Below are 26,152 nucleotides of genomic sequence, written 5' to 3'. Positions count from 1 at the left end.
GCATCAGTCCTTCCAATGAATACTCAGGACTGATTTCCTTTAGGATGGACTGGTTGGATCTCCTTGCAGTCCAAGGGACTCTCAAGAGTCTTCTCCAACACCACAGTTCAAAAGCATCAATTCTCTGGTGCTCAACTTTCTTTATAGTCCAACTCTCACATCCATACATGACCACTGGAAAAACCATAGCCTTGACTAGATAGACCTTTGTGGACAAAGTAACATCTCTGCTTTTAATATGCTGTCTCGGTTGGTCATAACTTTCCTCCAAGCAGTAAGCGTCTTTTAATTTCATGGCTGCACTCACCATCTGCAGTGATTTTGGAGCCCAGAAAAATAAAGTCAGCCAGTTTCCACTGTTTCCCCATCTATTTTCCATGAAGTGATGGGACCGGATGCCATGATCTTAGTTTTCTGAATGTTGAGCTTTAAGCCAACTTTTTCACTCTCTTCTTTCACTTTCATCAAGAGGCTCTTTAATTCCTCTTCACTTTCTGCCATAAGGGTGGTGTCATCTGCATATCTGAGGTTATTGATATTTCTTCCGGCAATCTTGATTTCAGCCAGTGCTTCCTCCAGCCCAGCGTTTCTCATGATGTACTCTGCATATAAATTAAATAAGCAGGGTGACAATATGCAGCCTTGATGTACTCCTTTTCCTATTTGGAACCAGTTTGTTGTTCCATGTCCAGTTCTGACTGTTGCTTCCTGACCTGCATATAGGATTCTCAAGAGGCAGGTCAGGTGGTCTGGTATTCCCATCTCTTGAAGAATTTCCCATAGTTTATTGTGATCCACACAGTCAAAGGCTTTGGCATAGTCAATAAAGCAGAAATAGATGTTTTGCTGGAACTCTCTTGCTTTTTCGATGATCCAGCGGATGTTGGCAATTTGACCTCTGGTTCCTCTGCCTTTTCTAAAACCAGCTTGAACATCTGGAAGGTCACGGTTCATGTACTGCTGAAGCCTGGCTTGGAGAACTTTGAGCATTACTTTACTAGCGTGTGAGATGAGTGCAATTATGCAGTAGTTTGAGCATTCTTTGGCATTGCCCTTCTTTGGGATTGGAATGAAAACTGACCTTTTCCAGTCCTGTGGCCACTGCTGAGTTTTCCAAATTTGCTGGCACATTGAGTGCAGCACTTTCACAGCATCATCTTTCAGGATTTGAAATAGCTCAACTGGAATTCCATCACCTCCACTAGCTTTGTTCGTAGTGATGCTTTCTAGGATGTCTGGCTCTAGGTGAGTGATCACACCATCATGATTATCTGGGTCATGAAGATCTTTTTTGTATAGTTCTGTGTATTCTTGCCACCTTTTCTTAATATCTTCTGCTTCTGTTAGGTCCCTACAATTTCTGTCCTTTATTGAGGCCATCTTTGCATGAAATGTTCCCTCGGCATCTCTAATTTTCTTGGAAGAGATCGCTAGTCTTTCCCATTCTGTTGTTTTCCTCTTTTTCTTTGCATTGATCAGTGAGGAAGGAGTTCTTATCTCTCCTTGCTATTCTTTGGAACTCTGCATTCAAATGGGAATATCTTTCCTTTTCTCCTTTGCTTTTCGCTTCCCTTCTTTTCACAGTTATTTCTAAGGCCTCCTCAGACAGTCATTTTGCTTTTTTGCATTTCTTTTTCTTGGGGATGGTCTTGATTCCTGTCTTCTGTACAATGTCATGAACCTCCATCCATAGTTCATCAGGCACTCTTGTCTGTTCAGATCTAGTCCCTTAAATCTATCTCTCACTTCCACTGTATAGTCATAAGGGATTTGATTTAGCTCATACCTGAATGGTCTAGCGGTTTTCTCCACTTTCTTCAATTTCAGTCTGAATTTGGCAATAAGGAGTTCATGACCTGAGCCACAGTCAGCTCCCGGTCTTGTTTTTGCTGACTGTATAGAGCTGCTTCATCTTTGGTTGCAAATAATATAATCAGTCTGATTTCAGTGTTGACCATCTGGTGATGTCCATGTGTAGAGTCTTCTCTTTGTTGTTGGAAGAGGGTGTTTGCTATGACCAGTGCGTTCTCTTGACAGAACTCTATTAGCCTTTGCCCTGCTTCATTCCGTACTCCAAGGCCAAATGTGCCTGTTACTCCAGGTGTTTCTTGACTTCCTACTTTTGCATTCCAGTCCCCTATAATGAAAAGGACATCCTTTCAGGGTGTTAGTTCTAGAAGGTCTTATAGGTCTTCATAGAACTGTTCAACGTCAGCCTCTTCAGCATTACTGGTCGGGACATAGACTTGGATTACCGTGATATTGAATAGTTTGTCACACTCACATGAACAATGTTTTTTTATCTTCTGCAAAACTCCTGTTAAAGACACTGCTCATCATCATTCTTGGGTTCTTTATGCTAAGATTTACACAAATTTTTCTTGGACTGAGAGCCAGAAAAGGATTCTCTCCCCCAAAACTGTTACGCTTCTTTTTATCAGATAAGAACTTTAACAACTGGTGTGTTCCTTTTTGGAATTTAGTTCACATATACTGATGCTTGAAAACAGCACTAAATTTTAATGTTCTAAGCACAATTACTATCTTACCTCAGTTTCTAGATAGAATTTTCTTCCCATTCCATCTTTATGGTTTCTAATCTGTCTGACTTTAACATTTCTTTTGTATATTCGTCCTCACTCTAAACTACGTCAAACCCTTGGAATTAAATGGGGCACCAAAAACAAAACACTGCAACAGGACCCAAACTCTGCCTTACGAGCGGAAATAGAAACTCTTTCAACATATCTCTAGGATTTATCAAGAGAGAGAATTAAAGAGCAGTAAAGAAAAATGCTGATAAATGCTCTTTGTCTTGGTGACCAAACTATTCCACCTGGGACATCAGTGAGCATACTTTACAATGGAGACACATCCAAGGCAATTATTAGGAACATTTGCCCATGGGTATTTTTCCTTTTCTTCTCTCCTCATTCTTCTCCCTTTTTAACTTATTTGGTTTTACTTCAGGCCCACTGGGAACACTTAGGTATGAGCTGAGTGATACGGAAGCTAAAGAAGAGTTGCATATTTGTCAGATTATATACTCAGAGCCATTGCACTGTTTGTGTTTCACATCTCACAAAGAAAAGTCACAAGGGACACATTTGAGCATCAGTACTTACCTAACACCGTGAATAATTCATCTGAAATCTACACAGCTACATGAGCCTTAAGCTTAAGAACTGAAATCAAACTTCTATTTCTGGTAAGTAACATCCCTTAAACTCAATTATCACCCCCAAATTTGAAATGAATGTTCAACCACCCATTTCTTTAAAATATTTATATATATCACCACAGTTTTAATTAAACTCCGATACGGCCACATTTATTTAATACCTCAATTTAAAAAGCCATCAAATTAAGCTACAGCATGTTATATGAAAGATTGAAGGCAGGAGAAGGAGACAACAGAGGACCAGATGGTTAGATGGCATCACTGATTCAATGGACATTAGTTTGAGCAAGCTCTGGGAGATGGTGAAGGACAGGGAAGCCTGGCGTGCTTCAGTCCATGGGGTCACAAAGAGTAGGACACGACTGAGCGAATGAACAACCACAAATTCATTCCCAGTGTTTTCCATTTTTACATTTTAATTTGAAATCTTTACATCATAAAAGGCTCAGATTAGAAATGCCATTATTTATTGACATTTTTTCTTAGCATACCAAGTACAAAGAATGAGATCAAAGATCAAGAATAGTGAAGAAAAAGAAAGTAGATGATGCAATTTACACCAGGGCTTTATTATACGTGTCTTTTTTTTTTCAAAGGAGACTTTTCTTTCTTTTGGGCTTCCCTGGTGGCTCAGACAGTAAAGCATCTGTCTGTAATGCGGGAGACCAGGGTTCAATCCCTGGATTGGGAAGATCCCCTGGAGAAGGAAATGGCAGCCCACTCCAGTACTCTTGCCTGGAAAATCCCATGGACAGAGCAGCCTGGTAGGCTACAGTCCATGGGGTCACAAAGAGTCAGACACAACTGAGTGACTTCACTTTCACTTTTCTTTCTTTTAGGAGACTCAGGTATATTGAGACAAATAACCAATACTGATTATCATCCCCCTAGCCAATCAGGTAAATTAATTTTGCACTATATACTTTTTAAACAAGTGTATGTGGCAGAGAAGGTGAGAGAAGGTGGCTGGAAAGGCTTGCTTTACTTGTTGGTTTCAAATCTTACCAGCTTTTTGAAAAGAGCATCTTCAAAAATTTTTGCCTGCACTGCAGATTTTTGGCAGGGTAATGTGTCCTATTTCAAAAGCTTTGCTGAATTTGAAAAACTACAATTACTGTTTTCATCCTGTCATGTCAAAAATTCTTAGTAACTATTAAGGCTGCTCTTCATTCCCTATGCACACCAACCCTGACATGCTTAAAGGGTTCAGATTTGGCATTTAGTCACAAAAGGCACCAACAAACATAAAAGGGAAGAACTCAGCTAAATCCTCACATGGCTCAGGATAAAGCTTCCATGATTAAAATCCTGTGACCTGATTTTCATAAAGTAAAAAAACAAATACTTCTTTAAACAATATTTTATCTGCCTTTAATTTTTTTCTTAGCAGGATTATCCTAATGACAGCCAAAAACTGCAGCTGCTTCCAGTTCTATTTAACAAAAAGTAATCTGGGATGTTAAAAGTATCAGAATTGATTTTTAAACAAGGTAAAATGGCTCTGCTTCATAAAGTAAAGCATAAAATTTTATTTTATGCAAGGAAAACTATAAATATCTAATTACAAACATCGTTATTTTGAATTTTAGGTAAGATGAGAGAGAAAATAGTTATTTCCATCACTAAGCAAAGAACAAGACAAAGTATTCGTTGCTGTTTGAACTTCAGAAAGAACAGGTAGCTGCAAACCTGATCAGCTTATGATTTTACTCAAGAAAAATATTTTGTCTTCAAAATAATTAATGGAAAGAATGAGAACGGGCTGACAGATAAGTCTCTGTACTACAGTTTCATATACAACATCAGGTCAGTTCAGTTACTCAGTCATGTCCGACTCTTTGTGACCCCATGGACTGCAGCACACCAGGCCTCCCTGTCCATCGCCAACTCCCGGAGTTCACTCAGACTCGTGTCCATTAAGTCAGTGATGCCATCCGGCTATCTCATCCTCTGTGTACCCTTCTCCTGCCTTCAATCTTTCCCAGCATCAGGGTCTTTTCAAATGAGTCAGTTCTTCACATCAGGTGGCCAAAGAATTGGAGTTTCAGCTTCAGCATCAGTCCTTCCAATGAATATTCAGGACTGATTTTCTTTAGGACGGACTGGCTGGATCTCCTTGCATATACAACATAACTACAGAAAAATTTAAATCATTTTACCTTGTTTTACCCAATGAATCAGGTAGCCCATTTCTACAAGACCATGTCAGAATAGGATGGGACCTGTATTTTATAACTGCATAAAAATAAAATTATTCAAGTGAGTAAATTTTCAAATTGCTCTTGTTCTGCATCAATCTTATGTGAAAAGAGTAAAGGAAGGGGTCAGTGGGGAGAGATGATCCTTTGAAACAGAGCTGTTAGATCAGATGTATATACAAGTTAAAATATTACAGTAAAAAAGAATAAGAAGTCAGCCATCAGAACAGCAATGTTTTCCCTGTCCAGACTGCTTGGATAGTTTTTGGTATCCTTATTGACTCAAACAAAATTACCTGTATTTGAAAAAAAAAAGAAAAAGTCTGCTGCATTTCTGAAATACAATGAAGACTCTCCTAGGGAATCATCTTATAATGTCTGAGTAACTGTGGTAAACACAATAAAAGCCCTCCAAAGATGCCCGTGTTCTCCTCTTTGGATTTGTAAATACACTAGTTCAAATACAGCAAAGACGGTTTTGCAGATGTGATTAAGGCTAAGGAATTTGAGGTGGGGAGATTTTTCTGCATTACCTGCGTAGGTTCAATTAAATTACATGCATCCTTAAAAGCAGAGAACTTGTCCCTGCTGTGGCCAGAGAGAGAGATGTGATAACATACGGAGAGCCAAACAGATGCAATGTTGTTAGTTTTGAAGGAGGAGGAAGGAGGCTACTAGTCGAGGAATGTGGTGGCCTCTAAAAGCAGGACTTCAAAGGCAAGCAAACAGATTCTCCCCTGGAGCCTCCAGAAAGGAACACAACCCTGACAGTAACTTGATTATAGCTCAGTGAATCCTGTATCAGACTTCTGCCCCACAGAACTATAGGATTATAAATTTGTGTGGTTTTAAGCTACCAATCTTGGAGTAATACATTACAGCAGCACAGAAAACTAATACACTCGTACAGATAATGAAGAGAATTTCTTCTTTGACAAAGAAATGGGATATCCTGTTAAAGAATAAAAACTACCTAGTGGATTAGCAAAATTTTAGGTAGAACCTTTCCATACAAATAAATATGTAAATATATGCTTTAAATCCACTTTAAACCTTTCACAGGAGAAACCCAATGTTAAATGTTACAAATGGGTCAGTCAATAAATCTTGTTCCCATGTCACCCAGCTCCCTAGGCCAAAAACAAATCTGTGATACTAGAAAAAAAGGCCAGTACAGGGCAACCACTCTCCCCACTCCTCTGGATTACTCACTCAATGAAGTCCTCTTTACACTGCTGTAGCATCTCACATGTCTGCTGGATCTCTTGCTCACTCAAAAGCACCAACATCCCAATAGTTAGGTGAAGCTTTTTAGGATTCTGGAAAATGCTGCTATCAACCCCATGATCCTGTTATCAAAGGGAGAAAAACAAGAAACTCAGCCCATACAAAACTAAATGGCAGGAACAGAACTGAGCAGAAAGAAATAAACTCACACATCCATGACTTTTCAACCAGGGTGCCAGGACAATTTAGTGGGGAAAGAAGAGTCTCTTCAACAAATGATACTGGGACAACTGAATACCTACACACAAAAGAACGAAATTGAACCCATACCTTATGCTATATACAAAACCTGTATCAAAATGGATCGATGATATAGGAGCCAAAAACCATATAATCACAAAACTCCTAAAAGACAGGAAAATCTTCATGACCTTGGATTTGGCAACAGATTCTGAGATATGACACCAGTAGTATGGCAACAAAAGGAAAATTAGGCAAATCAAACTTCATACGTTAAAACTTTTGTGTATCAAAGGACTATCAAGAAAGTAAAAAAGACAGCTTAAAGAATGGGAGAAGTATTTGTAAACCATATACCTGATAAGGGTCATACAGTAGGCATAATATATAAAGAACACTTACATAGCTCAACAACTAAAAGACAACTCAATTTAAAAAACAGAAAAAGGACTTGAGTAAACATTTCTCAAACAAATACAAATGGCTAACGACTACATGAAGATGTTCAGTGTCTTCAGCCATTAAGGGAAATTCAAGTCAAAACTACAATGAGGTGCCATTTCACACCCATCAGGCTGGTTATAACCGAAAGAGTGGAAAACACCAGGTGCTGGCAAGGATGTGTATCAGGGCTATGGGATTCCCTTTAGGGGTGATAAAAACATTTGAAATGTTACAGAATTGGTAGTTGCACAACACTGCTAATGTACAAAATGCCACTGAATCATTCATTTTAAAATGGTTAATTTTATGTTAGATGAATTTCACTTCAATAAAGTAATATTTTTTAAAAACTGAACTGGTAGCTTGACAAAATGGTATGCCCAGGAAAAACAGAATGCTACCTAATTATAGACTCTAATAATCTTTTGTTCCTCATTGGCTTTTAATTAGTTCAGAGCAACTGGGCCTCTTATGGTCTTACCCAAAGATAATATACTGTTTATAAAAGACAGTTTTTATCTTAGCAGACACTGCAGTATTTATAGGTAAAATATTGTGTTAAGAACAAACTGTCCCCAAGCAAAGATGGGTGAAAAATGAATTCAGAGAAATATCTAGACACTGGAGTTGCCACATCAAATATGGTCATCCTTTTCTGGCATCATCATTCCTTGCACTTAAAACTTTTGTCTCTGAAAGCAGAAAAAGTAAATATATTTATGAACCCCACTGTCACTTTTAAAAAGACATAAAATTCACTTAGCATACAACTAACCATTTTAGGGTGACAGTTGAGTGGTATTTCGTGTATTCACAATGTTGTACAACTGCCAGCTCTCTTTAGTTTCAACACTTTTTCAGCACCCCATAAAAACACTTCATACTTATTAAATAATCACTGTCTTATTTCTCATCACTTATCCTCTGGTAACCTCTAGTTTGCTTTTTATCTCTTTGGAGTTTTGGTACTCTAGATATGGCAAATAAAACAAATCATACTAAATACAACCTTTTCGTCTGGCTTCTTTCACTTGGCATGCTTTCAAACTTCATTCAAGTTAAAGCATATATCAGTACTTCATTCCTTTTAATGGCTGAATAATATTCCAGTGTATGCATATAACATACAATTTGATTATCCATTTAACTCTTGATGGCCATTAGGGTTGATTCCATCTTTTGGCTAGTATCATGAATAACGCTGCTTTAAAAAACATTTGTGTGTAAGTTTCATGTTGAAATATGTTTTAGATCTTTGGGATATACACTAAGGAGTGGAATTGCTGGGTCCTATGGTAACTCTATGTTTAACTTATTGAGGAATCACCAAACTGTTTACCACAGGAACTGAACAATTTTACATTCCAAGTAGCAATGTATGAAGGTACCTATTTCTCTATACCTTCACTAATACTTAATATTTTCCTTTTTAAATTTCATTATAGTCATCCTAGTAGGTATAAAATGGTATTGCATCTACCATGAGGTGGTCTTGATCTGCTTTTCACTATTGACCAATGATGCTGAACATCTTCATATGTCCCTGTTGGACATTTGTACATCTCCTTTGCCTATTTTCTGTCTTTTTATTGTTGAATTATAAGGATTCTCTATATATTCTGATACTAGTCCCATATCAAATCATGAATCCCTTTTGAAGGTAATTAGGTCTCAACTTTCATTAAACTCATTTTGCAAATAAAGTAAAGAATGAGCTGCTGTAACTCATGGCAGAATCTGTCATTTTAGAAAGGCAAGCAAAGTCCCCCAAATGATGCCAATATGCACAACCCTATCGCAAACTAGAACTGAGAACTGATCCCCTAGTAATAAGATCTAATATTTTCTAAGCCCTTTACTCTGCCCTAAGCATTTCTTACAAACTTTATATAGCCAAATATCTTGTGAGCAAAGTAGTAGTATTCACTGTTCACAGATGAGGAAAACTGAGGCAAAGAGAAATAAAGCCACTTTCCCAAAGAAACACTGGTAGGAAGCAATGAAGCTAAAATTCAAACCCAGGTAGTCAGGTCCCAAAGCCTATACTTTTGATCAATATTACACCGCCTCTCCAGTAATAGTTGCCCTGAAAGAGCTGGAACAATGTGGCTATCACCCAGAGGCAAAGCCTTACACATTTCAATAAAACTCACACAATAAATGGGTCTGATCACCAGACTAGTCCTGAAAAAAAGACAAATCTCATAATTCCATGAAAAGAAAGGTAGTTTTAAAACTTGCCTTAAAAAAAAAAAAAACTTGCCTTTTTTGAGATATGAGCATCAAAAGCATAATCCATAAAAGAAGAAAAAAAGGGTTAACTGAACCTGATCAAAGTTAAAAACTGTGCTTCAAAAGACACATTAGGAAAGTGAGAAGAGTAGCCACAGAGAAAAAAATTATTTGGGAGAAAAATATTTGCAAATCATATATCTGATAAATACAATTTTTTTAAGTTTTTAAAAATTCAGTAATAAAATGGATACACCATTCAACTTAAAAATGAGCAAAGTATCCATATAATTCACCAAAGAAGATATACTAATGGTTATACTAATGGCTAGCAAACATATGAAAAGATACTGAACATCGTTAGTCTATCAAAACCAAAATGAGATACCACTTCACATTCACTAGAATGACTATAATAAAAAAGACAGACAATAACAAGTGTTGGTGAGGATGTGGAGAAACTGAACTGCACATTGCTGGGAGGGTGTAAAATGATGCAGCCATTTTGGAAAACTTTGGCAGTTCCTCAAAAAGTTAAACATGAAGTTTCAACACAACCCAGACATTTCACTCCTAGGACTTTACTTAAAAGAAATGAAAGCTTGAGTCCACATACAGACTTGTAAGTGAACATCACAGCAGTATTATTTATAAAGGCCAAAAAATGGAAATAATCCAAATGTTTATTAACTGATGAGTGGATAAACAAAATTCAGTATAGAAATACAATGAAATACTATTGGGCAGCGGTAATAATATGAATAAACCAAAAAAACAATAGCCAAGTAAAAAAGCCAGATGCGAAAACTACATATTTTATGACTCCATTTATAAGAAATATCCAGAAAAGGCAGATCTATAGAGACTGAAAGACAGATGGTTGTCTGGGATTAGGCATAAGGGATCTTTTTAGAGTGACAGAAATGTTCTAAAAGTACATTTAGATTATGGTAATGATTGTACAACTCCGTAAATTTACCAAAAATGACTGAACCGTACACTTGAAAGGGGTGGGGTTTTGGTATGTAAACTATACTTCAATACAGCTGTTAAATATAAAAATGTGTATCTTTTCTTTTTAAGAGCATCTTAGCAATCCTGAAATAAGTTTTCTCCTATAACTCAATTATCATGGAATATTTTATTTGACCCTCTGATCAACTCTTGGTTGACCCTCTGGATTTGATGACTTCCCAAAGGTCTTTCAACATATGTTAAGAATACCATGTATATACAAAAATCTTCGTGGAAGGTAAGGTGTTACCTCAAATCGCTGAAGCAAATATCGTTTGTTAATAAATCATTATTAGGGCAACTGGATAGCCATTTAGAAAAAGAATAAAATTATACGTATTCACTGCACCAGACACAAGAATAAACTTCAAATTAAAGACTGAAATGTAAATAAACAAACTATACAAGGAAAAAAAAATGGGTAAATTCTTCTTTAACCTGAATGCAGAAAAAGGTTTTCAAACTAAGACTAGAAATTCAGATGGAGTAAGAGATAAGACAAATTTGATTATTTAAAAAGAGAAAACTTTTATATGGCAGAAAATAGCAAGCAAGTCAAAAGACAAACAATACACTAGATGAAAATATTACAATATATATCACAGATAAAGGGTTAATATCTCTAATATATAAAAGAACTTTCAAAAATCAAAGGAAAATGACTAAAATACTATTGCTATTAAGCAATGGACAAAAGACATAAACAAGACACTTCACAAAAATAAAAGTGACTCAAACATGGGAAGATGTACATGGTTATTCAAAAAAATTCCAATTCTCAGGAAATATATACTGAAGTATGAGTGTAAAGGGCTGTGACAAATGCAATGCACTTTATAAAAGTTCAGAAAGAATGAAAAAAGAGAAAGAGAGAATGATAAAGTAAAATATTAACAACAAGCAAATCTGAGTAAAGGGTACTATTCTCAGTCTTACAACTTTTCTGTGAGTTTAAAATTATTAGTATCCCAGTGCTACTGTAACCACAAACTTAGAGGTTTGAAAGTGAAAATCACTCAGTCGTGTCCAACTCTTTTCGACCCCATGGACTAAACAGTCCATGAAATTCTCCAGGCCAGAATACTGGAGTGGGTAGCCTATCCCTTCTCCAGCGGACTTTCCCGACCCAGGAATTGAATCATTCCTGCATCACAGGCAGATTCTTTACCAACTGAGCTATCAGGGAAGCCCACTTAGAGGTTTAAAAATAATACAAATGTATTATGTTACTATCTGGAAAAAAGAAGCTCAAGGACCTTTTCCCCTTACCTTATTCTCTGGGAGCCTACCACTCTAGTCAATTTGAATTCACTGGCCACAAAAAATGCCAAATACTGGGAAGCCAAACATAGATAATGTAAAAGAGCAAGAAAAGGAACAGATGGGATACCTAAAGGTCACATAATCTGAAGTCTCTGGGGGAATTCTGAGTCATAGGAGTTCTAACAGTCTTCAACTATACTGGAGATTATATAATGCATATGCAACCCTACCAGACAATCTTTTAATAAATGAAGAAACAACCTAAATTTTACCCTGCCTAGCAATGCCATATACCAAGAAAAGCTCTTTTCTTATTGAATTATCTAAGTTTAATGTGGAACCAAACAATCTTCAAGGCAATGGCATAAATCTCTAGAGTCACTGTTTTTCTTTGCTTGGAATATATCATATTCCTACCCGCAAGCCTCTTCACTGAAATGAATAAAGGCCAACAACAAATTCTTTACTCCAGGGGCTTAATTACACTGGGCCCTGCTCCAAGTTCACCATTACTCGGAGCTGGAACTATTTTACTTCATTAGGTTGGCCACCCAGGCTGGCGCCTGAAGATTCTAATGGTGATGACCTTCCACCCAGCAAGCAGAGGCAAAGGGTGAAGTAACAGGAATTCCCCAGGGCAGTTCTATCTAGACTGGGGGTGCGGGGCGTATTCTTTGCGGCTAAGCCACACCTATGAGCCTCAGTTTATTTGTTAAATAAGACCTCATCTAAGGAAAAAAACACATGCAAAAGCTACCTCCACAGAAGGCTCGTGTGCAGATCTAAGCCTGAGTTCAGAGTTCAACGTCAAGCTGTAACTCAGCATGCGTGCGTGCCAAGTTGCTTCAGTCATGTCCGACTCTTTGCGACGCTATGGACTGTAGCCCACCAAATTCCTCTGTCCATGGCATTTTCCATGCAGGAACACTGGAGTGGGTTGCCATGCCCTCCTCCAGGGGAATCTACCCAACCCAATATCAAACCCACATCTCTTATGCCTCCTGCATTGGCAGATGGATTCTTTACCAATTGTGCCACCTGGGAAGCCCAGAGCTCCACGATTTACTAGCAATCACCAATCACATGGTCACAGGCTCTTCACTGATCTCACTTTTAATCCAACCCTCAGGCTCCACGGGGGCAGAACTGCTGGCAGTCCTTTCAGAATGAACAATTAACAAGGAAGAGTGAAATCCAACAATTGTCACGTTTGGGGAAAAGGCCAATAGATAGAAGTATGGATTAGCTCAGTTTTTTTTTTTTTCTTTAAAGCCCTAATAAGTCTGCAGGATAGCAATGGAGATGGGATGGGATGAATGGAGAGCGTGGGATGAATTGAGAGAGGAGCATTGAAATATATACATTACCTAATCACATGTGAAATAGATAGCCAGAGGAAATCTGCTGTGTGATACTCTGTGACAACCTAGAGGGGTGGGATGGGGTGGCAGGTGGGAAGGAGGTTCAAGAGGAGAGGACATATGTATACTCTGTCTGATTCATGTTGATGTAAGGCAGAAACCAACTCAACACTGGAAAGCAATTATCCTCCAATTAAAAGTAAATAAAAGCAAAACAAAAAGCCCCAATAAGAATTCAAACTGATCTGTGTGGTTGGGATATAACATAGATATATCTGCCAGAGCTAGCAGCTAGCAGAAAGGAAGCCTCTCAGATTCAGATCCCAAAGGTCATGCTCAATTACATGAGTTAAGAATGCCTATGAACATGATCCAAACATGTAGCACAAAACATAATTTACAGCACACTGCCTTGACAGTACATGCTGAGAGGCACAGACAAAAAAATAATCCTCCAATTATATTCACATATATCATCTTCCAGGAACTCCAGGTATAACAGAGGTTTGGGATTTAGCTACAAGTCTTTTAACCTGGAATATAGGGTCTCAGGTTCTAATTTCAGTGCAGTCATAAACCAGCTATGATCAGGCACACCATCTCACTTCTCTAGACCTTGATATCCTTCTCTGTAAGATAAGCGAGATGGCCTAGTTTACTTCTAACTCAAAGGTCCTATAAGATTTTTTACATGCTTTCACAAAACCTATAAATAAGTACAAAACAGGTATTTGTGAGGTGTCCACCAATTCACTTCCTGATATTCTATGCAAAGAAAAAGAGGGAATAAGTATGGAAGCCTTCTCCTTCTATGCTCATTATATTTTCTTTTTTTATGGCCAAATCCCAGAAAATCACTCCTGGGTGAATGATATAAATCTCATTCACATAGAAGTTAGTCATACAGGCAGAGGCAGACTGGTAAAAAAAAAAGAGCATTTGGTTTTGCAACCAGATAGGCCTACGGTCAAATTCTATTTCTGCCACTTATCAATATTACCTGAGGTGAGTTAGTCATTGCTCTGAAACTCAATTTCATCATCTCTAAAACAGACAACAAGGGTTGTGCTAAAGCCTCTGGAACACAGTAGTATGTATTAAGTACAGGTTTTACCCCTTCTTGCTTTTTATGTGACTCTGCAACACTCTAAATAAATGCCATCTTTACTCTTCCTTCTAAAGTACGGCCAAGAGCTAATCAGGCTCTGCTGAGTCATATCTATTCTTTAAGAATGTTCACAAAAGCTGATTTTGATTTGAGAGTCTCTATATGTTATGCTGTTATGTTGAATAAGCTTAGAAAACAGGGTTTTGACTCTTCTATCTTATCAATTCTATTCAGACATAATTACAGGAAAGAAGAGAGGCTCTTAAAAACAAAAAGCAAATATTCAAGGATCAGCTTTTACCGTGACCAGAAAAAATGAATGTTCTCACTTATTGTTTAAATATCTTTACCCATTAAAAAGGAGCAAAGATATCTCCCCTTCACTAAAGTATACATCTCTCTTAAGTTGATAAGCACAATGAGTACTCAAACCTACTTTTCTAAAAGCTTAACTAGTTCCTCCATAAGTTACTTGTTAAGTACCAGCTGGCAACCCACCCACCAACCTACATTTATTCCCAAAGACAATGATCACTTACACATTAGTGGTGAGTTAATGGTAAACCTCCTGTTCAGGTTTGACCCTCATCTCCTACATGGTAACCTGTAATATTATTACAAGAGCAAAAGTTTTCCTTCAAGACTGTTCAAGTGTGGCCTCCCTTATTAAGCCTTTTCCAAACACTGGGGAATCTCTCCTCTGGGCACCCACTGTTCTTCCCTCTAATAGCACTTAACTCTCAGTACTGGAACTCCTTCTGTAAGAACACTATTTCCCCCCACTAGAATATGGGATCCATATTCAAGTAAAGGTAAAGATCCAAGGTAAAGTCCATTGTTCGTACAAAATATGTACAAAATATATAGTCTGGCCAATAATAGATGTTTAAAAAGTAGTTAATGAATGAATAAAAGATAAACACAACCACCATCTCCATCCAAATGGTGCACTATATGAATCTTGTTATTATAACATCTCCTTTTCTGACTTTCCCATCTAACAAAAGACCTCAGGAGTTCACAACTTTTATTACAATCAAAGACAACCACAGACACACCCTGTTTAATTGTGCTTCGCTTTACTGTGCTTCACAGATATGTTTTTTACAAATTGAGGTTTTGTAGCAACTCTGAGTGGAGCAAGACTATTGGCACCGTTTTTCAAACATTATTTTTAATCAAGATATATATGCTTTTAGACACAAAACTGGGAAACCAAAAAATGCATGTGACTCACTTTATTATAATATTCACTTTATTGCAGTTGTCTGGAACCAAACCTGCAATATCTCTAAGGTATGTCTGTTATCTGTCTTCATTCTAAATTAGTTCACAAGATAATTATAAATCCTGCAGCTCCCTTTCCACATGAAAAATCCTAAATTATACACTAAAGCTTTTATATATAAATTTTCTTCTTCAGTGAATAATACTAAATGGAAAAAAATGATCCTAACTTGGGGAGAGGAGATGAACCCCAGATCCAACAGCCATTTCTGCCCAGTGTCAGCCTTCAGACTACAATATGAGCGGAATGATGTAGTTTCTGGTCTATAACCTATTCAGATTCTCCAGGCAGCCGAAAAAAGTCCCCTGTTGCTTCAGACAGATCTATAAGCTTTCAGAATGCTCCACTGAACACAGTTTTGAATTATTATTTTTCATTACTGATGTGCTTTCTACTAGACCCTGCTGTGAGATAAAATGGAATTATAACAGCATTACTAGCTATAGATAGATTGAGAGATATACAGGGTTTTAATACATTATGCTTCTTGAACTTGCGGACAACGAGACATCTTTGAATCTTAATGCAAGATAGGAAACAGTGAAAAAGTGCAGTTCATCTGCAGATCACACAGATGAAAATACCTTGCTGATGTCTGTGAGTAGCTAAATCCTGCATTAAATACTCAGGCTTAGTGAGCTGAAGCACAAGGATGACGGTGATAATGTCTGTAGTCAAACAACATTTCTTACATGATTGATCAGCAGAAAAGAAAATGATTTCAGGAAACATTATTCTAAAAGGTAAATACAGGGTTTCCTTAAGAGAGTCAAGGGTGAGATTAAGGACAAGCATACTATCAAATAAAGAAAGAAAAGGGGCCCATTATTTTAAGGAAGAAAAGAATTCTAGGAAGGGTGAGGGAAGGGAAGGATGAAACCTGGGAGTAGAAAAGTCGTCTGCTGAATCAAAAATATGACCTTTACCACAATGTTTTAAAATGAACATGAATAGCTATGATAGGCAGAATTTTAAGAATGACCTTCAAAGACCCTTAACCTCGTAGAATCCCCTTTGACTGTGGATAGAACCTATGAATGTGATATCACTGATTATACTATATTATATGGCACAGCTGACCTTAATATAGGCAGATTATCCCAGTAAGTCTGATCTATACACATGAGCTCTTTATAAAGCAGAGTATTCTCTGGCTGGTGGCACAAGTCAGAGATATGAAGCACAAAAAGGACATGACAGAAACGAGAACAGCCACATGTCAAGGAAACAAGGACTTCAGACCTACAGCCACAAGGAACTGAAATCAGCCAACAATGTGAATGAACTTGGAAGTGGATTCTCCTCCAGGGCCTCCAGATAAGAGATCAGTCTGGCCAATACCTTGATTTTGGCCTTGTGAGACTCTATGCAGAGAATGCCATAGAGTCCACCAGGTCTTCTGATCTACAAAACTACTACAATATTGTGAGATGATAAATGGGTGTGGTTTTAAACTGCTAAGACTGTGGTGATTTATTACATAGCAGTAGAAACCTAATATAGTAGAGCAAGATTTAAATGTAAACTAATAAATTCCTTTTTCAATATTACCTATATTCCTATTTCACCTCAGAGATCCCAAAAGAACTTCACATACTTGGCACAGCTACAAAGAAGGATAAATCCCCCTTCTCAAAGAAAGAAAAAAATTGATAATATCAATGAATTTTTAAAAGATAAAGAATCTCACCTCCTTCAGTCCCGATTCAGGAGTGAAGATGGATATGAACAGAAGTCCTTCTTTTTAACATCTGATCCACATGATAACTTTTTTTTAACTACTAGGGAACAGAATATGATTTGGAGTTGAAAAACCCAAGCACAACTGGGAAGACTCTGTGGAGCTTTTTTGAATGCTCAGTGAACGAGTCGGTTGCTCAGTCATGTCCGACTCTTTGTGAACTCATGGACTATAGTCCACCAAGCTCCTCTGTCCATGGAATGAATTCACCAGGCAAGAATACTGGAGTGAGTAGCCATTCCCTTCTCCAGGGGATCTTCCCGACCCAGGGATCAAACCCAGTTCTCCTGCACTGGGGGCAGATTCTTTACCGTAGGAGCCACTGGGGAAGCCCATGCTGTGCAAATTACCACCCAACTCCAGTCAAGGTTGGGCCCAAGGAAAATCTTGCTGAAAGACGGATGCAAGTGGTTACAGATGAGCAAAAGATCTTCAATTTAAACAGTTTTCGGAGTCTTTGTGGTTAAGGTTTTGTTTTTAGCCATGACGTGCAGCATGTGAGATCCTAGTCTCCCAACCAGGGGTTGAACCTGTGCCTCTTGCATTGGGAGCACAGTCTTAACCACTGGATCACCAGGAAAGCCCCTAAACAGGTTTTTTTTTTTTTTTCCCCATTCAAATATTTTTCCACAGTGACTCCAAGAACTAATTTCATCTATCTGTTCTATTGGACTGTATAAACTGCAGCCATTACTAGGACCTACACAACTTTGCATCATCTATCCTGCTTAGCATGATGGACCTACTAGCTGTGGCACCTTGAGAAAATTATCTCTAAACTTCAGTTTCTTAATAAGTAAAATGGAAAAGCAATATCTAACTTAAAGGGATACACTGACGATGACACAAAATAAGAAAAGGAGGCACTGAGAACACTGTCTAGCATAATGCAAGAGCTATCTTTTTTTTATCAGATCAATTAAATGAATAAAGATAATGGTAAACCCAGCCTTGTTTACGATATTACAAATTATTACAAGAAAACATGTATGAATAGCAGCATTATTTATAAAAGCCCAAAGCAGAAACAACTCAAAATAATCACCAAGTGATGAAGGCATAAACGAAATGTGGTATAGCCATACAATGGAATATTACTTGGCCATTAGAAGAAATGAAGTAGCACTACATGATAAAACATGGATAAATCTTAAATACATTATAAATGAAAGATGTCCAGAGACAAAAGGCCACATACTGTATGAGTCCATTTCTATCAAATATTCAGAATAGGCAAATTCATAGAGACAGAAAGTAGATTAGTGATTGTTAGGGACTGGGAAGAGGGGGCAATCACACAAGAAGAATCAAGCTCTCGTTCCCAGACAGAAACACTAAATAAACAACATATGGACAAAAGTAGCTTTGAGAGAATGCTAGAAATGAGTTAAGAACCTGCAATTACCAAACAAATGCCTAACCAAAGGAAAACTGCACTCAAAATGGCAGGAACCCTCATGTTTTCTATCTATCCCTTGCCCTACACTCTGCCCTAGGACATCACAACAGATCAGAAGGAAGCCACCCAGTTTCTGCCTCTCCAACAGGGGAGAAGGAAGAGTGAAAGTGGTTTGCAACGTTCTGGCTTATTAGGAGGCTGCCTGAGGAACTGGTTTCTGTCTTGCCTAACTCGCAGTGCTGTTGGGGACAGAAGCATAGTCTGGCTACCAGGTTGGAGGCCACTGTAAGAAGTGTTACTTGCCTGCAGAGGGAGAAAAGGAACTACAAGAGACGGCAGATCTTTTGGTTACTGGGGACAAGAGATTACAGGCAGGAGAATGCAACAGAATAACTAAAGCGCTGAGGGGAGGCACAGGGTGAGACCTTAAGAGAAATTAAGATATTTTAAAGCAAACATGTATACATATATATGGGAGAAATGGAACAAAAGTACAAATACAGGGCAAAGAAAATGCATCCCCAGAAAAGGCTTCAGAGGACCCCCAAGATAAATCTGAGACAATTTAAGTATCAAAATAATTAAGCACAACAGTAAATTATAAGCCCTTGGAAAATAAAATTTACGAAATCACACCCATAACAAATAAATTTAAAAGTAAGGTGAGAAGAAAGGTCCCCTGCTTACAAATGAATGCAGAAAATCGAATCCTAAATGTAGACCAAATGCTAGAATCATTTTGCAAGCAACATGGTAAACATCAGGTAAGAATCACCAGTGGATGCTAAGCCTGAGGAAAATGCTGATGAGAAGAAGGATACAGCATCCAAGACCCATTCCAATCAAAAGTAAATAAATAAATAATTTTTAAAAATATTCCAAAAGAAAAAGAATCCTATAACCAGTAAAAATTACCTTTCAAAAAAGAAGACGAATCTCATACAAAAAAAAAAACTGAAAGTGTATCCAGGACCAGCAAATTATAAGAAATCTTACAGAAAATTGTTTATAAATAGAAGCAAGATTAATGATAATTAGACAAAGGACAGAAGGGAGGAAAAAGATGACATATTGTGAGGTTCTTAAATTATACGTTAAGTGGTGTAATATTATTTGAAGGTGATGAATTAAATAAATATTGTAAACCTATGAACATTTACTAAAAAATAAAATGGTTGTAGCTAATAAGCCAACAGTGTCAAGAAAATGAAAGTTTTAAAAACCCTCAATCTAAAAAATGGTAGGAAAAAATGAACAAAGGAAAGATAAGACAAAAAAAAAATCACAAAATGGTAGACTTAAACCCACCTATGTCTACAACTACATTAAAAGTAAACAATCTAGTCATTCCACTTAAAAGGAAGAGATGACAGACCAGGTTTTTAAAAAAATCAATTATATGCTATCTTTAAGAAATCTACTTAGGGACTTTCTCGAGGTTCAGTGGTTAAGAATCTGCCTGACAATGCAGGGGACATGGGTTCAATTCCTGGCCTAGGAACTAAGATCCCACATGCCATGGGGCAACTAAGCCTGTGTACCACAACTAAACCCACATAACACAACTACTGAAGCCCAAGCACTCCAGAGACCATGCTCCGCAAGAAGAGCAGCTACCACAATGAGAAGCCTGGGCATGGCAACAGAGACTAGCCTCCGCTTGCTGCAACTAGAGAAAGTCTGAAACCATCAACGAAGACCCAGCACAGTCAAAAACAAATCAATTAATTTAAATATAATAAATAAAAGAATAAAAAAATATATACAATGAAAAATACAAATCAAAGCAAGCTGGAATGGCTATATTAATATCTAAAAAAGCAGATCTCAGAATAAGGAATATTGTCAGGGATAAAGAGGGACACTCCCTAATTATAAACGAACTGATCTGCCAAGAAGATATGAAAAAACTGTCACAACTGAAAGGAGGAATAGATGAATCTACAATTACTGTTGGAGATTTCAACAGTCCTCTCTCAGTAATTAACAGAACAAGGAGACAGAAAATCAATATGGATATACAAGACAATGATCACTAACAACTAGATGGTATATTTATAGTTTTATGGATCAATTAAAAAACATCAGAATACACATCCTTTTAAATGCACATAGAACATTTACCAAGATAGATAATATTCTGTAACAGAAAACAGGTACAAATGCATTTAAAAGAACTGATATCATACAGAATGTTATTTGACAAACAGAATCGAACTGTAAGTCAGTAACAGAGATATCTGTAATAATAACAAAAAAAAAAAGTAGAAAACTAAACAACATACTTCTAAATAACATGGATGAAATAAATCACAAGACTTATAACTGCAAATGAGTTGACAATTATCTCAAAAATGTTTACTTAAAATACTTTTAAAACACTAAAATACTAAGAAAAGTCTCAAATCAGTAATTTAAGTTACTACATTAAGCAACCAAAAAAAAGAGCAAATTAAATCCAAAGTTATGCTTAAGAAATGTAACAATACAGATAAAAACAGAAGTCAATGAAACAGAAAATGGACAAACAACAGAGAATAATCAATGGAACCAAAAGCTTTTTGTTGTTCTTGTTATAAGATCAATACAATTGATAAACCTCTTGCCAGAGAGATCAGGAATAAAAGACTAGACACAAATTACCAGTATCAGCAAGAAAAGAGGGAACATCACTTCAGGGCGACAGACATGAATAATAATAAAATATTATGAACACTTCCATCTAATGAAATTCAAAAACTGTAGATGAAACTAACAAATTCTCTCAAAGACACAAATTACAAAAACATACTCAAAAAGTAGATAATCTGGATAGTTCTAACTCGACTAAATAAATTTAATTCATAATTTAAAACCTTTTCAGAAGCTTACAATGTTATGAACCTCCATTCATCGTTCTCCAGACACTGTCTACCAGATCAAATCCCTTGAATCTATTCATCACCTCCACTGTATAATCATAAGGGATTTGATTTAGGTCATACCTGAATGGCCGAGTGGTTTTCCCTACTTTCTTCAATTTAAGCCTGAATTCTGCAATAAGGAGCTGATGATCTGAGACACAGTCAGCTCCAGGTCTTGTTTTTGCTGAGTATATAGAGGTTATCCATCTTCGGCTGCAAAGAATATAATCAACCTGGTGATGTCCATGTGTAGAGTTATCTCTTGTGTTGTTGGAAGAGGATATTTGCTATGCAGTATGTTTTCTTGGCAAAACTGTTAACCTTTACCCTGCTTCATTTTGTAGTCCAAGGCCAAACTTGCCTGTTACTCCAGGTATCTCTTGACTTCCAATTTTTGCATTCCAATACCCTCCAGTGAAAAGACATGTCTTTTTGGTGTTAGTTCTACAAGGTCTTGTAGATTTTCACAGAGCTGTTCCACTTCATCTTCTTCAGCATTAGTGGCTAGGGCCTAGACTTGGATTACTCTGATGTCGAATAGTTTGCCTTGGAAACAAACCAAGATCATTTTGTTGTTTTTGGGATTGCACCCACGTTCTGCATTTCAGACTCTTTCACTGACTATAAGGGCTACTCTATTTCTTCTAAGGGATTTCTTGCCCACAGTAGGAGATATAATGGTTATCTGAACAAAATTCACCCATTCCTGTCCATTTCAGTCCACTGATTCCTAAAATGTCAATGTTCACTCTTGCTATCTACTGCTTGACCACCTCCAATTTACCTTGATTCATGGACTTAACATTCCAGGTTCCTATCCAATATTGCTCTTTATAGCATCAGACTTTACTTTCAGCACCAGACACAGCTGAGAAAAAAAAAGAAGTGAAAGGCAAAGGAGAAACAAAAGATATACCTAACCGAACACAGAGTTCCAGTGAACAGCCAGGAGAGACAAGTCTTCTTAAGTGAACAATGCAAAGAAATAGAGGAAAACAACAGAATGGGAAAGACTAGAGATCTCTTCAAGAAAATCAGAGATACCAATCAAACATTTCATGCAAAGATGGGCAAGATAAAGGACAAAAATGGCAAGGATCTAACAGGAGCAGAAGGGATTAAGAAGAGTTGGCAAGAATACACAGAAGAACTATACCAAAAAGGTCTTAATGACTGAGATAACCACAATGGTGTGGTCACTCACCTAGAGCCAGACATCCTGGAATATGAAGTCAAGTGGGTCTTAGGAAGCAGTACTATAAACAAAGTTAGTGGAAGTGATGAAATTCCATCCAAGCTACTTCAAATCCTAAAAGATGATGCTGTTAAAGTAATGCATTCAGTTCAGTTCAGTTCAGTCGCTCAGCAGTGTCCAACTCTTTGCGATCCCATGAACCGCAGCACGCCAGGCCTCCCTGTCCAGCACCAACTCCCGGAGTCCACCCAAACCCATGTCCATTGAGTCGGTGATGCCATCCAGCCATCTCATCCTCTGTTGTCCCTTTCTCCTCCTGCCCTCAATCTTTCCCAGCATCAGGGTCTTTTCCAATGAGTCAGCTCTTCGCATCAGGTGGCCAAAGTATTGGAGTTTCAGCCTCAGCATCAGTCTTACTAATGAACACCCAGGACTGATCTCCTTTAGGATGGACTGGTTGGATCTCCTTGCAGTCCAAGCGACTCTCTAGAGTCTTCTCCAACACCACAGTTCAAAAGCATCAATTCTTCGGCGTTCAGCTTTCTTTATAGTCCAACTCTCACATCCATACATGACCACTGGAAAAACCACAGCCCTGACTAGATAGACCTTTGTGGACAAAGTAATGTCTCTGCTTTTTAATATGTTGTCTAGGTTGATCATAACTTTCCTTCCAAGGAGTAAGCGTCTTTTAATTTCATGGCTGCACTCACCATCTGCAGTGATTTTGGAGCCCAGAAAAATAAAGTCAGCCACTGTTTCCACTGTTTCCCCATCTATTTGCCATGAAGTGATGGGACCGGATGCCATGATCTTAGTTTTCTGAATGTTGAGCTTTAAGCCAACTTCTTCCCTCTCTTCTTTCACTTTCATCAAGAGGCTCTTTATTTTTTTTATTTTTCTTTTGTCAACCATTTTTTTTTTTTTTATTAGTTGGAGGCTAATTACTTCACAACATTTCAGTGGGTTTTGTCATACGTTGTTATGAATCAGCCATAGATTTACACGTATTCCCCATCCTGATCCCCCCTCCCACCTCCCTCTCCACCCGATTCCTCTGGGTCTTCCCAGTGCACCAGGCCCGAGCACTTGTCTCATGCATCCCACCAGGGCTGGTGATCTGTTTCACCATAGATAATATACATGCTGTTCTTTTGAAACATCCCACCCTCACCTTCTCCCATAGAGTTCAAAAGTCTGTTCTGTACTTCTATGTCTCTTTTTCTGTTTTGCATATAGGGTTATCATTACCATCTTTCTAAATCAAGAGGCTCTTTAGTTCTTCTTCACTTTCTGCCATAAAGGTGGTGTCATTTGCATATCTGAGGTTACTGATATTTCCCCGGCAATCTTGATTCCAGCTTGTGCTTCCTCTAGCCCAGCATTTCTCGTGATGTACTATGCATATAAGTTAAATAAGCCAGGTGACAATATACAGCCTTGACGTACTCCTTTTCCTATTTGGAACCAGTCCGTTGTTCCATGTCCAGTTCTGACTGTTGCTTCCTGACCTGCATATAGGATTCTCAAGAGGCAGGTCAGGTGGTCTGGTATTCCCATCTCTTGAAGAATTTTCCACAGTTAACTGTGATCCACACAGTCAAAGGCTTTGGCATAGTCAATAAAGCAGAAATAGATGTCTTGCTGGAACTCTCTTGCTTTTTCCAGCAGATGTTGGCAATTTGATCTCTGGTTCCTCTGCCTTTTATAAAACCAGCTTGAACATCTCGAAGTTTACGGTTCACGTATTACTAAAGCCTGGCTTGGAGAATTTTGAGCATTACTTTGCTAGTGTGTGAGATGAGTGCAATTGTGCGGTAGTTTGAGCATTCTTTGGCATTGCCTTTCTTTGGGATTGGAATGAAAACTGACCTTTTCCAGTCCTGTGGCCACCGCTGAGTTTTCAAATTTCCTGGCATATTGAGTGCAGCACTTTCACAGCATCATCTTTTACAATCTGAAATAGCTCAACTGGAATTCCATCACCTCTACTAGCTTTGTTCGTAGTGATGCTTCTTAAGGCCCACTTGACTTCACATTCCAGGATGTCTGGCTCTAGGTGAGTGATCACACCATTGTGATTATCTGGGTCGTGAAGATCTTTTTTGTACTCAATGCATTCAATATGTCATCAAATTTGGAAAACTCAGCAGTGGCCACAGGACTGGAAAAAGTCTGTTTTCAATCAAATTCCAAAGAAAGGCAATGCCAAAGAATGTTCAAACTACTGCACAATTGCACTCATCTCACATGTTAGCAAAGTAATGCTCAAAATTCTTCAAGCTCAGCTTCAGCAGTATGTGAACCGAGAACCTCTAAACATACAAACTGGATTTGGAAAAGAAGGAGGAACCAGAGATCAAACTGCTAACATTCGTTGGATCACAAGAAAATCAAGGGAATTCCAGAAAACCATCTACTTCTGCTTTGTTGACTACACTAAAGTCTTTGACTGTGGATCACAACAACCTGTGGAAAATTCTTAAAAAGAAGGGAATACCAGATCACCTTACTTGCTTCCTGAGAAATCTGTATGCAGGACAAGAAGCAAGAGTTAGAACCTGACAGGGAACAACGGACTGGTTCAAAATTGGGAAAGAAGAACTTCAAGGCTATATATTGTCACCCTGCTTATTTAACTTATATGCAGAGTACATCATGTGAAATGCTGGGCTAGATGAATCACAAGCTGGAATCAAGATCAACAAGCTCAGATAAGCAGATGCACCACTCTAATGGCAGAAAGCAAAGAGGAACTAAAGAACATCTTGATGAAGGTGAAAGAGGAAAGTGAAAAAGTTGGCTTCAAATGCAACATTCAAAGAACTAAGATCATGAGTTTGAGCAAACTCCAGGAGATGGTGAAGGACAAGGAAGCCTGGTGTGCTACAGTCCATGTGGTCGCAGAGTCAGACAATAGAAACCTACATATCTAGATGGCTTCAATGATGAATTTTCTTAAACATTTAAGGAAAAACAATACCTATACAAACTTACATGAATTCAGAAAGTTAGAAGAGAACACTTCTTAACTCAGTTGACCAATCTGGTTTTTAATCAGATGGTTAGTACTATCCCTAATACCAAAACCAGATGAAGACTAAAAAAGTGATATAAATGAACTTATTTACAAAACAGAAATAGACTCAGACACAAAAAACAAATTTGTTTACCAGAAAGTACAGCAGGAGTGGCAGGTAAGAGTTAGGGATAATTTAGGAGTTTGGGATTAACATATACACACTATTATGTATAAAATAAATAAACCACAAGGACCTATTATATAGCATAGGGAACTAACTATATTCAATGTCTTGTAACAACCTATGATGGAAAAGAATCTGAAAAAGAATACACA

General features: G+C 37.7%; 1 protein-coding gene across 7 annotated transcripts in view; it reads right to left on the bottom strand.

Moving 5' to 3' along the window:
• Positions 1-26,152, bottom strand: part of ASCC1 (activating signal cointegrator 1 complex subunit 1) — a 102,487-nt gene that overhangs the window by 54,670 nt on the left and 21,665 nt on the right. For all 7 annotated transcript variants that reach the window (XR_006270869.1, XR_006270870.1, XM_043476647.1 and 4 more), the window contains exon 6: positions 6,592-6,728. Coding sequence is in view for 5 of the 7 variants with exons in the window: in XM_043476647.1 (XP_043332582.1) it covers positions 6,592-6,728 (137 nt within the window). In the remaining 2 variants the exon portion in view is untranslated. The remainder of the gene's footprint in view (positions 1-6,591; positions 6,729-26,152) is intronic.

This window comes from Cervus canadensis, chromosome 8 (genome assembly GCF_019320065.1).
Source record: "Cervus canadensis isolate Bull #8, Minnesota chromosome 8, ASM1932006v1, whole genome shotgun sequence".
Classification (NCBI taxonomy): Eukaryota; Metazoa; Chordata; class Mammalia; order Artiodactyla; family Cervidae; genus Cervus; species Cervus canadensis.
The sequence above is the reverse complement of the archived record's forward strand: the minus strand, read 5'-3'. Positions and strand labels throughout refer to the sequence as shown.